At 38.6% G+C, this 14,929-nt stretch overlaps 1 protein-coding gene across 6 annotated transcripts in view; it reads left to right on the top strand.

The window, feature by feature from the left end:
- The window catches only part of NECTIN3 (nectin cell adhesion molecule 3), a 69,691-nt gene that overhangs the window by 16,407 nt on the left and 38,355 nt on the right, over positions 1-14,929 (top strand). For all 6 annotated transcript variants that reach the window (XM_037378196.1, XM_037378195.1, XM_037378198.1 and 3 more), the window contains exon 2: positions 11,134-11,472. In XM_037378196.1, the coding sequence (XP_037234093.1) occupies positions 11,134-11,472 (339 nt within the window). The remainder of the gene's footprint in view (positions 1-11,133; positions 11,473-14,929) is intronic.

Below are 14,929 nucleotides of genomic sequence, written 5' to 3'. Positions count from 1 at the left end.
ATTGCTAGCGCTCCTCACCAGAGGATGCTGTGGATGCAGAAAACTTGTGAACCGAACAGGAGATGGATCAGTACTTGAAAATCAACTGAGGGTTAAGCTGACAGGTCAGATAAGGCTGGGGACAGCAGAAAGTATTAGGAGTAAATGTTTGTCCTGACAAACCACTGCCCCTGCACGTAGTTGCCTGTATTTTTACATGTGACTACTCTTGGTGATTTTTTTTTTTTTTTCCCTTGGTGAGAGCACAAATCCTCTATGCTGTTAGGTTTCTGGGTGATGGGGAAGGATATGTAGAGTGCGGAGAAGGAATCTCGGTGTAGAACTGTTGTCTTGATCAGAGCATCTTCCCTTTTGGAAGCAGTTTATGTGAGGTATTGAAAGGTGAGGTTACACAGATGCTATCGGTGATAAACACCCCCCACCCCAATTTACAATAACTTGTATAAAATGTTCAGGTCACATTTATTTTGTAGTCATGTGACAATCTTTCATTGCCTTCTTTTCATCTATGCAGTCAATTGTACAGTCAGTCCTGCTCAAGTCAAGAGCGTTTTTGACTTAAGTGCTGTACTCACCTGAAGAAAAATCCTACAGTAAGCCTTGCCTCCACTGGATTGCCCTTCACTGGCACAGCTGGACATCTCATACAGTTCTGAATGGTAGAATTATGGTGATTTATGGCAGTTTGAATATCTGGTGCTGAAGTTCGGACTGTGAACTGGAAGCTGTGTTGTCTTCCCAGCTTTACATTCTGGAGAGGAAAGTCAGGCCCGTCTTTGCCAGAGGTCTTGCATGAAGGCAGCTGCACATACGAAGTATGAACGAGGTGGTGTACCGTCCTGAAGGGTGTCCTCTGTCATGGAACTACATTGGCATCTGCTTTGAACTTAAGGTGTAGTAGTGCCAGTTTTGGAACTTCTGGACTTAGAATTGAAACCTTTTAAGAATGAATTGATGTCCAGAAAGTGGTGATTTTTGTGTAATGTACATAATTGTCTCTTTGAATCATGAAGGACAGATGGCAGTAGGTGATGGGGCTGACTTCAAGGCAAATGAAGTTCTGTGTACTTGATTTATAGAAAGCAGAGAAGCTGAAGCACTAGCTGACTAAAAGTGGTGAGGTGTTGCTCTATACCTCCTGAGCAGAATTTGTCGTCACCTTGAATTTAAAGCCCTGCAGATAAACAAGAAAATTAAGCTTTTAAAATCAACTTGAAGCAAGCAACACTAAACTTAAGTTGAAATACCATGTTATAACATAAAAATGAACATACTCAGAATGAGTTACTTTTCTCAAAGCTGAAGGCTGTCTGTTTTTTCTCCAAGTCTTATTTGTGGCTCAGAATGAGAAAACTAATCTCTTCAGGAGCGACTCAGTTGAGGACAAACTGGTGCTAATAGAGATATCATGTGGATTCATATATACAGCTTTGAGGAGTTACAAGCTTTTAAAAAAATACATGACAAAAGCTGAATATCTGCTTATAGATATGAATACAAGAAACTAATAGAGAAGACTGACCACCTGCTGTGAATTGGCTGTCCCTCTGATGAAGAAAACACTTACTGAAAAGAGTAACTGGAAAGGATACAAATAGAAGCAGCAAACAGTGGAAAATATTTCAGAAAACAGCTGAATAGCTTGGATGTAACATTCAAGTTAAACCCCAAATGCAGTAGACCTGAGGATGAAAAAAGGAGCTGAAAGTGTGCTGATGTAATATGTATATGTATGTGCTCTTGAACACAGAACTTCTGGTTTCTTTTTTTTTTGAAGTGCTACTAACTGAATGTTAAAAATGAAATAATTTGCCATCCTAGACGTCTTCTGAGTTAATATTTTAAGTTTTTGATAATTGCTTTATGTATAACTGTTTCGTGCCTTGATTTGCAAAGCAAGTGGTGATGGTCCTGAAACACAGGTGGAAAAAAATGTGAATCAGCAGGTAGCTAGTAAGAGACCTGGGAGTGAGATTTCTAAAAGCAACATAGTCTGAGATTTTCTCAGAGTAGTGAGGTCTGAGTGAACTAAATGAGAGGTCAAGTGGTTTAAGTGTATTGAATGGATTGTTGCAAATAAGCTCCTGAAAGGAGAGCTTGTGACTGGGGCTAGCAGCATGTCATACCAGCTAAGAAGAATCTGAAGGAAGACTAGATTGTTAATTTACTAATAATGTCTGTTAATAATCTTACAGTAGTTAGGCCAGCAAAAATCTTCAACAACAGATCATGTCTGTACCCCAGTGCAGGATTCAGCTTAGATTAGTTTGGATATTTGGGTTTTTAATGACTAAACATCAAACCTTTCTAAAGGTTGTGGAGGTTTACAGTTTTGGCCAGGGTATTCATTTGAGGAAATCACTTTCTGTAGCATGAAAGGATTTCCTAATTTCAGTGGGGTTTGTTGTTGCTTGTTTTTGTGGTGGGTTTTTGTTTCTTCTGTTTCTCTCCTTCATGACCTCCACAGGTACACTCAGCGGTGCTGGAATTTTTTGCAGTGTAAGTGCTTCAGGACCTTTTGTTGGGTTGCCGCCCTTGAGAACAACCAACAGTTCTTCCAGTCTTTCCTTGTAGGTCATGTTGTCCAGGCCTTTGAGCGCACTTTGCTTTCAGACTCTCCAGGCTGCTAATACCTGAAGTATGATGTTCAAGCTGAACAGCTCCAGATGGAGCCTCACTGGTGTTGGCTGGAGCAGGGAGGTTACTTTTTCAGTAGCGTGTTCTAAACCAGGGCTTTGAATTCTTGAGATACAGTCACTGTATACTTGCTGTAACTTTCAGAACAGTCTTTGCTCTCTAACTAGTTGCTTAACACCCTGTATCTGTTGCTCATACTTGTTCCTGCTGACAACTATTCTAATTTGGACCCACTAGAACGTGAAGCTTTTTTCAGACTGCCTGGTAAAGATTAATTATGTACATAACTTCAACCAAGACACAGAACAGAAGCTCATGCTCATTTTGACCTCCCACTGTATCTGTTGGATGTTTTGGTTATGTGTACTTAAACTGGATGCCTCATAGGAGTACTTCAGCCTTTTTCTCCAGGTTGGTTTGTCAGAACTGTTGACTCGTGTGTTTCAAAATATTTTGAAGATCACTTGGAGCGCTCTAACAAACTTTCCAACCAATGGTTTGAGTTATATGAGTAGCTGCTTTTTTTACTATCTCTTGCTTTTCTTTTAGTGTATTTATATCTGTTGCTTTGGTACCTGGGGATTTAAACTTATTTAATGGAAATGTGAAGCTTTTTGTGGTGTTTAGGCAGAGGAGGTGGTATGTATTTCTATGCCTGACTTCTGAACTACTTGTTTACTCTTCCTGCTAGTTTTTTGAGGGAGTGGGACTGAGGATGCGGGAGTGGGACTGAGGATGAGATGATGTTCTTCTGTCCTGCTTTTGAGCCTAATCCTTTTCTTTTTTTTTTTTTTTTTTTTTTTTTGGAAAAGGAGTGTCTCACTTGTTTGCTTTTGAAAGGGGATGGGATTGGGAAGTTTGTCTCGTTAGAGAGAGGTTGGAATGTTCATTGCGGAAGAGCTTCCAGCTGCCTCATAGCTTGCCTCGCTTATTAGTTCAACATGTCTTGTAAACATCTGAATTCTTAGTATCAGGATAAATATGAATGTCTTAATTTGCTATGTGTTAACATACATAGAAGAATATTAGTGTAAGAGTGTGTAAGACAGACTGATGCTAATGGTTTAAGTTGAAATTCCAGATGAAGTTTTAAAGTTCATGGGACTTAGTAAATATTCCTGGTGAGCAGCTGGGTTTAAAGCTTTAACCTTATAAAACTGGTTTTCTAAGGGTGTCCTTCACAACTCAATTTGAATCATGAGCTTAACCTTTTTTAAACTTTCTTCTGATGTCTTGGGTTGTATCTAGTTTCCTGCTGCTTGAAACAACAGGTCTGTGCAGCGTGGTAGGAAGCAGATTATACAGGCACACGGCCTTGGCCTGATGTGGGGGTAGTGACATTAGAACAGAACCACCAGTTAGCGTGTGAAAACAACACTGTGAAATAAGCATAGTGGGTCACAGCCGTGCCTTGTAGAGCTTCTCTGAAGCTCCAACTCATGACTTCATGAGGTGGGTTCAAGCTATGTTAATGTTGAACTCTGAGTTTAACTACTTTCTTTCTTCTACTTCATATTGCACTGGAGTAAAATACCTCTTTCTAATCAGTTTCCTTTCTGTGATGAAGATGTCAGTCTTGCTGATAATAGGTGTTTATTTTGGTGCTGTAGAGGTTTGCATATCTTACCATCTTGACCCATTTGTATTAGGATGGGAGTATTTTATCCAGTATTGCTTTCTCTGGCCTTTTAACAGGTGGTATGAATCTTCTCTGTGGGCATTATCTTGTGAATGGTAGCTGTAGCCATCCCCACAAATATCAGTATTCCTTGATATCTATATATATGTGGAGAGAGAGAGAGTTGATTCAGCAGCTGGAGGAAGATAATTGACTTTTCCATCAGCTGTGAGGAATGAGGGAATTGAATAACAAGAGCCTTTTGGTAGAATGGTATGATATGTTGTCAGTTCTACCCTTAGGAGCAGCAGGTGTAGGTTCAAAGTATTTAAAAATTCTGCAGAACATCCTATGATAGCACTTGAACTAAGATTTTGTTTGTCTTGAGCTTGGTGTTATTAGTAAAATCTGTGCTTCAGCAGCAGTTAACATGGGCACAGTACTGAAGAGACTGACTCTTTCATGCTTTCTGAAAATCTGCCAGTTCTTGTGGCCAGTTTCTATAGCTTCTTGGTTGCATGAAAAATTTTACCTTTGTGCAACTCTTAGAATTTTCAACTAAAATAGATGTTCCCCTTAGTACGGCCTTTGTAAGCGTGTAGGCTACAGTAACCTAGAGGAGAGCTGCTCACATCTTAAACTTAAGACTGGTAGATAATTTTGGTCCATTTGTAGGTATAAAAGGTTAACAACACTCAGAAGTTCATAGATGCATCAGCAAATGGTTTACCAGTGCAATGGGAGAAATCTAGGAAACAGTTTTTTAAACAACTGTTACAATGTTCCTAGTTGCTTTTTGGTATTGGGTAAAGTTGAGCTCCAGATTAAAAAGACTGAGTCCCTTGAATGTAAATAAAATGAAAAAGTAGCATTAGATAGCTGGGAAATGCAGAAAAAGGCTAAGAGGATTTCAGTAGTCTCGGCTTCAGACTGTCCAGTTGCTATGCCTCATTTCACCAACATTTTTTGCTTTTTGGTAAGCTTAGGCATGCCTGTTACAATGCTGTGATAAACACTGAACAAGGTTTTAAGAATTGCTCTTCAAAGTTGGAAGTAATATGCCTCTAGTTTGCTTTTTTTAAAAAGAAGAGCGAGTGCTGTACAAAAAGGGAACTTGAGCTGAGAGTCCAGCAAATGTAATGCTTACAGAAGCCAACCTCCTGCCCTGTTTCTGTTCCCAGCCTGCTTCCCACCCAAAACCTGCAGTGACAAGCTACCCTCCGTTTCAAGCAAGGCTTGTGATAAAGCAGGTCCTTAGGCAAGAGCGCTAGGTTGTAATGCCATCTCTTTCATGTAAGTGCAGGGGTTTTTCCTGAGTCCTTGCTTAATAATTCTAATTGGAAGCTAGCGTTGAAGTTTTTTGTGCTACTTAATCTTGAATCTCTTCCATTCCTTGGTTCTGATCTTTTTTTTGACACAGTAATTTGTTCATGCTCTGGTACTCGAAAGACACATGCCGATTTCTTCCCAGTAATTTAAGCATATATTTTTATAAAGCCTCAAGTTGAGGTTTCAGGCTTGTTTTCTGCAGTGTCCTTAAGTGATTTGATTCTCCAGCTAAACAAATCTGAAAATGCCACCAGAATGAGTGGCTGCCCTTGCTGCCTCTGTGGTATTGCCACTCGTGATTGACTGAGCAGGGAATGAGCTAAATCAGGAAGAAAACAATTGAGTTCTTGTAAGCTGGGCTCTCGTAGGTGCCTGATGAGTGCTGATGCAGGAAAAGGGGGGGCTGGAAGAACGAGTCTGAGCTTTCTGATGTCAGCTAAAATTAAACTGACCTAAAAATAATGCTTAGCCTGACCTTAAGTGTGTTTCATGGGAAGTTCTGCTGACGTAGCAACTTGCTGTCACCAAAATGGGATGTTCTTATTTTTCTGCTCTGCTGTTGATTGGAACTCTTCTTAGTTCCTTGCATTAGTGTATCCTAAAGCCAGATAAACCCATGAGCCGAGTAGCTTGCTGATGTAGGGGAAAACTTGGGGTTTTCTGCTCTTCTGCAGTTTGGCTTCATTGTCTTGTGGAAATGGTTGACAGGTAGTGAAAGCGTGGTCTCTGTCTTGCCAGTGGTGTGCTGTTAAGCAGACCGTGGTTCTACAGCAAGTAACAAAATGGATTGCTTTTGTAATTAGACTTGTGCATGGCTGTTCTGTATAGAAAAATCTCTAAACCTGCTGTTCATTACAACAAATAACAAGCCTGGAAGTGTGGGAAGTTCTCTTTTATGCTCTTTTGTAGCACGAGTACTTTTCTTGTATGAAGAAGGTCATTATATCTTCAAGACCTTACTTGCTCACTATCTCTTTTCAGTTAGATAAGCTTGATGAAGAATTACTAGTGAACAGCTTCTGTTATCATGATCAATATTTGATAGCTCCTAGTTCCGTGGCTTTTAAAGGTGGAAGTGAGCTTTACGGTTGGTTTTTTTCTTTTGGTTACTCTTCAAACTGCTTTTTGACAAGTGAAGTGAGAATGGTCAGTACCTTGCTGTTTTGAATAAGATTATTATGATGGTCTGGAGAGCTAGTGAACACAATGTAAACCTAATAAAAAAAATTGTTTGAAAAAAAAGTGATGAAATCTAGTGTCTGCTTGAAATAAAAAAATAGCTTGTACAATTTGGACTGAGATTTGCAGTGCTGGGCCTCGAAATCTGGTCTGTTTGGTGATGTGAAGAGTGGGTGGGAAAATGAAGATAGTGCCACTTGTCTTGGGCCAGGAGCAGGGGTGGTGGGAAACCAAAGGACCAAGAACATGTTCCTCTGGGAGGTGTGTTAATAAAAATACTAGAGCAAGAAGCTTATGCTGTCCTTCCCTGCACTCTCAAATGAGGTAATCCATTGTTCAGTTGTTAAATTGTTTTATCTTAAGACTTTGAAGTTGAGGTAGGGCAGTCTCATGGTATTAATAAGTAAGTGTGAGGCCATGAATAGTAGATGTGACTGCTTTTTGCAAAGTCCTGTCAGTTATTAAAGTTACAAAAAAGAGCAACTGCTGCAGTTTGAGAAGCTGAGATATGGACTGTCGGTGTTTGCATGCAACTAATAGTGTTAGCTGTGAAATAGTTTGAGTTTTATTAGAATGTTTGCAAATAGTTTAGCAAATAGATGTGTCAAGTAGACCAACTAGGAGGAGTATCCACCAGCTTAACTTGTTAGCTTTAGACACAAGGTACTTTTGTGATAGACTTGAAGTATGACCAGCATGTGTTGGATGACTGTGCGATTAAGAAATCAGTTAGTGCGTAGGGACTTAGCTAAAATTGAAACATCTGAAGGTCCTGGAGATGGCAATCATGCCAGACGGCATATGAAACAGTACTGGACAATCTGTTGCTGATCAAAACAAGGGAAATCCCTTTGCCTGTTGGCTGTGCAGTCTGAACAACAGCATGAACAGTTTCATTAAAGGAGGAAGCCTGGCTGATTAGTAGAGACAAGGAGTTCTAAGGCATTTGGACAGGCTGAGCGATACACTTAGGTGCAAAGCTTTGAAGTGAATGGGACTGAGTGCCATCTCACAACATGATACTCAAGTAATTAACCCACCAATAAGTCATCTGATAGTGTGTTCAATTAAGTGGGGTTATACAGGAACCTCATTCCATGTCTCAAAGACATGCTAGAACGTATGAGCTGTCAGAGCACACATGACTAAGGTAATGAGAGGGAAGATGATATTTTATCTGTCTTTGAAGTGAGCAAAAAGAAAAGGGGGGGGGGGGGGGGGCGGTCCACAAAGACACTGTCAAACCTAAAGAAAAATGCAAGGAGGCTGCATGATTACTAATTGAATGCAGATTGTTTCCTGAAGGGATGTAGGTATGATGATAAGCAAGGACTTCGATATTATGAAAGTGCAAGTAGAGAAAGTCAGATTTCAGTATTAGATTTCAAGACGAGAGCTGGACATTTATTAAAACAGTAAATGTGTCCTATACATTAGTACCTTGGATCAGTTAAGGAGATGAATAATGTGGCATTGCAGTGTCATCTTGTTCAGATTCTTCTGCATCATAAGCCTCTAAAGCTTTATTTTGGAGTGGACATGTAGCTGTTACTCATTATTCATGTAAAATGTTTAATCAAAATATTGACTTTCGAGTGGAAGTCGCTGTATCAAGGGAAATACCTGTCTTAGAGTCCTGAGTCTTGGAAAGCCCTGAATATTAATTAATTTGCTAGTTTGAACTGCTAGCTTGATTGTTCAGCACGCAAAGTAGTTAGTTAAATGGTAACTGAAGCTTAAAAGCAGAGATGCTATAGCAAATGAAAGATGTGGTTGTTCTCACTTGAGTTTTAAACTGATTTTAAAATACAACACTTCAGAGTATATATGTTGTTATATAAGCTATATGTAAGTTCAAGTTAAAGGATTAGCATAGATGAATTCATTATGGTGGGTTTTTTGTCTTTAGAGTCTGAGCATGTGTCAGAAGATGAGATAAATGTGTAAAATTTGTTGTAATGATCTGTTGCTCTACTTTACTGGAGAAGGTGGATTAACAAGATGTAACTACTGTTCTACAGCTGCAAGTGTGTGTATGTGTATTCTGTATGAGGCCAGCTTCATTCAATCTGTAAATCTTGAAAGTAGCAGAAATAACAAAGTTTGATTTCTGAAAATTTGTGCAATTAATGTGAGAACACAATGTTCTTATGGCACAAATGATCTCTTAGAATATTCCCTGGTGGAAAAGTTTTATTTTTGCATCTTCATAAAAGGTATAACTATTAGTTGAGTACAGATTAAGTGTACTGTGGTCATCTTTGTGTAGCTAAAGCCTGTAATCATTAGGAGTAGGAGTAGCATTGTCAAAAAAAAAAAATAAAATTAAAAGGAAACAAAATGGCTTGTGCTTTCCACTAACTAGGATGACTTTCCAATTCAGTTAGTTACCTTCCTAGAAGTCTGAGCAGCTTTTGTGTAAATTTAGTTGTAGGGCTTTTGTGTATTAAGTTTGTTAGTTATATAGAGCTGATCTTTATGTTAAGGTTCAGTACAGCTTAAGATTCAGTAGATATAAATATTGCAAGTTGCTGGTTTCTGAACAAAAGTGTGGTTTTCCTTGAATGATGTATATTCTGTACATTTATATAAATATAAGGTGGAAAGCAATGGGTAAATGCTTTTAAAGGAACACTCCACCTCATGCTTAAATTAGCAATGGCAAGTGGAGACTAAGTTTGGGCAAAATTCTGCACGTTTCAGTTGGTATTTGAATTGTTTGCCCTCTTTCGAATGTCTGTCCCAACAATGTGTGTTAGCTGAAGAGGCATGAGGACACTAGACGAAATGTTCTTTCATTACTCATGGGTTAGTCATGGTAGATATTCTCTGTGAAACTTACTCCAGGTTTTTGTTGTTGTTGTTTTCTGGCTATTTTTTTCTTCACCACCCCTTCTTAGTGACTGGCATATCGAGAATCTTGGTATGAAGTTCTGGCTTAGTTTGGTTTATTTGTGCAACTTAGTGTTTTCATACTATTGGCATTAGTCAGTAGTTTTATACTGAAGAAATCCATAGCTGAATCTTTCAATCACTTGTTTAGGTGACTTCATTGACTTAGTTACGGTTTGAACACTGAAAAAAATCAATTGATGGGAAATAGAAAGCTTTTAACGATGGCATCATACATAAAGGCATATAGAGAATTTTTTCCTGACCACGTGGTTTCTCTTTTGTGGGAACTTGTTGACTGAAAAGGCAGTTAATGTGTCAAGTGGAGTGACCTGTTCATGGCTGTGACACTGGGGCTAGTAAAATTTAGATGTGAACCTTGTTGGTTCAAGGGTGAACTTCACTAGTTACAGCTTGATATAATAACTGAACTGGAAATCAGAGCAGTTGAATTAGCTCTCTGTTAAGACTTAGAGCACAGTAAAAAGAAATACAATGTGGATTAAGGGTTTGATTCTTTTTCATCTTGTTGGTTTACTCCAAGAGAACAAATGATGTAAGTTACTGGAGCACTGTTTTGCAGAAGAAATTATGGACCTATAGTTTAATGAATTGCCTGGTCCTGGTGGATTTCCTTTCTTGAAAGGAGGTGGTGTAAAATGCTGAGCTCAGAATGTACTTGCTACTGTGGGAAGTGTTTTAGGTATTAAATAGAAATATATTGAATCTTAAGCAAAAGTAGGTACAGTCAAGTGTTAGCTTATTTGCTGTGTTAATGCACGGTGAAGATCTAGAGTGAAGGCACCACACTACAGTGTAGCAGAAAGATTGCATGTGTATGATGGTACATATCTTCACTGGAAACTAGGATCATAAAGCTAAAATTGAATTCTTAGATTGACTGTCACTTAAAATGGAGTATTTTGTGGGGTTTGGTTTTTCTTGTTTTACTCTTCCAATTGTTGTTCTGGTTTAAGTAGTTGTTTTGGTAAGTGGTAGAAGTTTCACTTATGTATCTTTCCTTAAATTGTCTTTATTAGGAGTCTTATCTTATAGTAGAAATAAGTGCAGTAATTTAACATGAATTTTTACCTGATGCTCTGCATCAGTAATCAGACTGCTAAAGTACCTTGTCTGGGGTTTTTTAGTATATCTGAAGACATGCTATGCTTATATCTTGTTAAAATTCCAAGAGATTGATAATGCCAGTTAGACAATTACACAACTCTATAAAAATGACTTTGTATTAGTGATAGTGTTCTCTGAAGGATAGTTGATCTATACCTAGCTTTCACGGTTTTACTTAAAGCATGCTCTTGTAATGATTCCACGCTGCTGTGAACCAGGTAGAATGTGGTTGTTCAGAAGAAAGTAGGAACTATCTTTGAAAAATGCAAGCTAATTATGAAGAAGGCTTAACGTGAAGACTTAGAGGTATAACCTTCTTGTGTACCAACTAACAATTGCTTTGTTTTTAGGTGCCTTAGCTGGACCAATTGTTGATCCACATGTGACAGCAGTCTGGGGGAAGAAGGTTGCACTGAAATGCATAATTGATGTAAATGAAACAATAACACAAGTTTCTTGGGAGAAGATACATGGTAAAAGTTCACAGACTATTGCTGTTCATCATCCTGAATATGGAATATCTGTTCAAGGAGAATACCAAGGAAGAGTGTCATTTAAAAACTACTCGCTTACTGATGCCACAATCATCTTAAGAAATGTAAGCTTTTCTGATGCAGGAGAATACATTTGCAAGGCAGTTACATTCCCACTTGGAAATACACAGTCGTCAACAACTGTAACAGTACTAGGTAAGTCAGCTCTGTTAAGGGAGGTGAAATTAATAGCACAAACTTGTTAGTGCAATTCTGCAATTATTAATGTGTTGTATTCTACCTTTAACCTGATGACAATACAAAAAAAAATATTCGCTAGTCTTCATAACAGGTGCCTTGATAGTTTTACTGTCATCATTGAGGAGGCAACTTTTTTGGGGTCTTGCTTCTTTAGAACTTGCTTTTTGATTGTCTGGGTACTAAAAACGTTTCCTATGTAGGCATTGTGCTAATGCAAACGTTTGTACAGTGCTTTAAACTTAGATCTTGCAATATTCATATGGGGGACCTCTGTATGTGCATGCATGCTGAGAAGCTGCCAAACGCAGCTTTAGCTACCACCTTGACTAAATTCCCTCCTTAATGTGTTGCTAATGTGGTAAGTTAATTTATCCGCTTGGGGTTGGTGATGTAAACTGTTGCTTTACATTTATACCATGCAAAGAAAACTGCCTAGACCAGTATTGGGAGTTGTGGGAAGGAAAAGGCAATTTAATCCCTGACTACTTTTGGATAGTCATAATGTGGAGCTTATATAAATTCAGTTTTTCACATAAACTAATTTTGTCTATCTCATTGAGGGTTCAGCGTTGCTGTCACTAAAGGACCAGTATTGAAGCACAGGTAGACTTGGGCACTATTGCAGTATGAGGTAGAATGATTATCCTGAAACTTGAAAGCCTGAAGTCCTCTCCTTACAGCCTTATACCTTCTTGTAATACAGTAAGTTACTTCTGTATCCACTGCAAGTAGTCAAGTGGTCTTCCCTACAGCTGGGGTTAGTCCTCAATGACTATTTCTGTGAAAAATTGTGCTTTTTAGGATCATCTTGGTCTTTGATCTCTGCTTGTCACCGTAGTAGAATACTGTATGAGATTAATGAGATGGTTGTAGCACAGTATGTGGACTGGTTTTCACCACAAGGTGGGGCAAAATAAACGCATCAAAGCAAGTGGCTTAATCCAATTTGAAACAAGTAACTTGACCAAAGAAGTTCTATGTGATATAGAAAGCATGCATCCTCATGGCTCTCTTGTCCATCTGTCTTCTCTCTGTACTACGAGTGGCTGTGGCTGTAGCTGTTGTAATAGGTTTTGTACTTCAGGCTTCAGCCATTGTGCTTTATCAACATACAGTGGGAGGTTCTTACTGATTTCCCTCATCTCTTCTAGTCAGTTCCTATTTCTATTTCTTTCATTTTTTTCAGATCACATTAGTAGTTGTTTCCATGTTGCCCTGCACATTTTAGGTTTATGGAGAACCTGAGGAGGAACTTGGAAAGCAGATCTATGGTCTGTGTGCTTACTATTCTGGGTTTGAAGATGTAGGACTGCAACTTTCTTGATGAGATATATATTATCAAACATTGCAGTTGGAATAGGTAAAGGAAGCTTTTCTCAAGTGTACAATGGTCCTGATCATAGGGGGGGTTATATTTGATGTAAATGGTTGCTGATAGTCGTAAGCCTCTCTGACTTGGTATCAACCTCTGAACTGCAAAATGCATCTGCTTGCGAAGATGCCTTTCCATCCTAGTTGGCAGCTGCTTGGCTTGTGTGTGCAGCTGGGTAGCCAACTCTCTGCTGGACTTAACTATGTTCTGTGGCCTCAGCAGCACATTTTCTGTCCTTGAAAATTTTTTTTGGTACACTGACATCTAGACTCAAAAGGTAAAAATACTGTGGAAGTGATGGTTTTCAGACTATGCATGTGACTGAGTAGCTTCTGAGCTTTACTGGCCTGAGCTCAGTCATTCCAACCTCAGCAGAATCTTAAGGCATTGAACAGCTCCAATCAAAATTTAAAATTTGATGTAACTTAAAATTAGCTTTATTCTGACTGTATTTTCCCACTGTTCTAAAAAACCTTCCACTTAAGTGAGAAGTTCATGTCCCAAGACTGAAACTGTTTCCAGTCAAAGCAGCATTGCCTTTTTCCCTAGTCCCTGTCTATTCCTAATTAGCAAATAAATAATTTCTTTCTAATGAGTGAACATACTGAACTTAATCATGTGGTAGATCCTTGTACATTGTAAGGCAGTGACACCAAAGAGAAATGGAGGAAAAAATAAGTACAGGACACAGTGTCCTTTTTTTTTTTTTGCAACAGTACTCTTGATTACCTAAGAAAGAATATTTAGAACCTCTGTCTTAGGCTACTTAAGCTTAACAGACTTAGCACCTTTGGTGACTTTGCTTACTCCCACTTTGCTTTGCCTAGTGCTTCATGTTGTCTTAAAATGCACTGTAAAAGAAGATTAAGACTGTGAAAATATGAAGATGCTTTTTAGGTCAAACAGTTGCATGGATCTTGTCTAAAGTTTTGTTTTTTCAAACTTACTTTGTCAAACTAGGGCAAAAAATGGCAAGGAATTTTGTGTCAAGCTGTTTCTTAAGATGCTGAGTAAAGTGGCCAAAATGGTGTTTGAAGGCAGAAGAGATGATGTGTGGCAGCATAGCTTGCAGAGCTAATGTAATTTTCGTGTTACTAGCTTCAGCACTGTACATAATTATTTTAAATAGTTGGTTTGAGTCTGTTGCCTTACTAAGCATGGGTATTCATAAATCAGATGTTCTGCAGGCTTCTTGCCAGTGCTGTGAGTGAAAGACAGGCTGCACATACAAGGGTGTCAAAGGTGTAGATCCGTCACCAGGAGTAAATCTCAAACACTAATGTTCAAATTCTTACAATAAGGCATTAAAGATGCATGTTAGTATAGAAAATGGATCCTCTCAGTCAGGTCTGATAAAGTAATGGTGTTAGAAAAATGCTAGTTCGTGAGATGTACTGGGCTAAGAATAAGTATCAAGTAGATAACACATGAGTTAACTGACTGGTCTTAGAAAACAACCCAAATCACAACGACAAAACAAATCAAAAACCCTAAAGTCAATAATAAAGGATTAATCAGTGGGCAGGGTAAGTTACACGGAAATATAAGGCTGCTGGTTTTGACTGGAGAGAAAATAAAAAGCAGAAGTAGTATTTTGGAAAGAAGTTAATCAAAGTGTCACTTGATTGAAGGGGCTGGCAATTCCGTGTCATGCTGTTGTCAAGGAATTAGTGAATATAATGGTAGTTGGTAAATGCTGTTGATATTATGATCATGCTGACTTCATCCAGATCTCCTGTGCACAATGGTTAAAAAAATTGGTTAAAATTAACAGAAGCAATTGAAAAAGGCTTATGAAGTACTTAAAATCAAGAAGAAACTTAGAGGCCTGGAAACAATGCAACAGTATTTGAGGCGCTTTATTTTCTGGATGCTTTATGTTGTTTTTCTAAAAGTGCAAGGACTTGGACAATCAGAGTTCTCTTTGCTTGCGTGAGAACTAGAGTAAGTAGGGTTAAATTGGAGAGGGGTCATAAATCAGTAAAAGGGCTAGCACAGATGTGCAAATTAGTTGAGAATTCCTAAACAACTGCACATCTG

Source organism: Falco rusticolus, chromosome 2 (genome assembly GCF_015220075.1).
Source record: "Falco rusticolus isolate bFalRus1 chromosome 2, bFalRus1.pri, whole genome shotgun sequence".
NCBI lineage: Eukaryota > Metazoa > Chordata > Aves > Falconiformes > Falconidae > Falco > Falco rusticolus.
The sequence above is the reverse complement of the archived record's forward strand: the minus strand, read 5'-3'. Positions and strand labels throughout refer to the sequence as shown.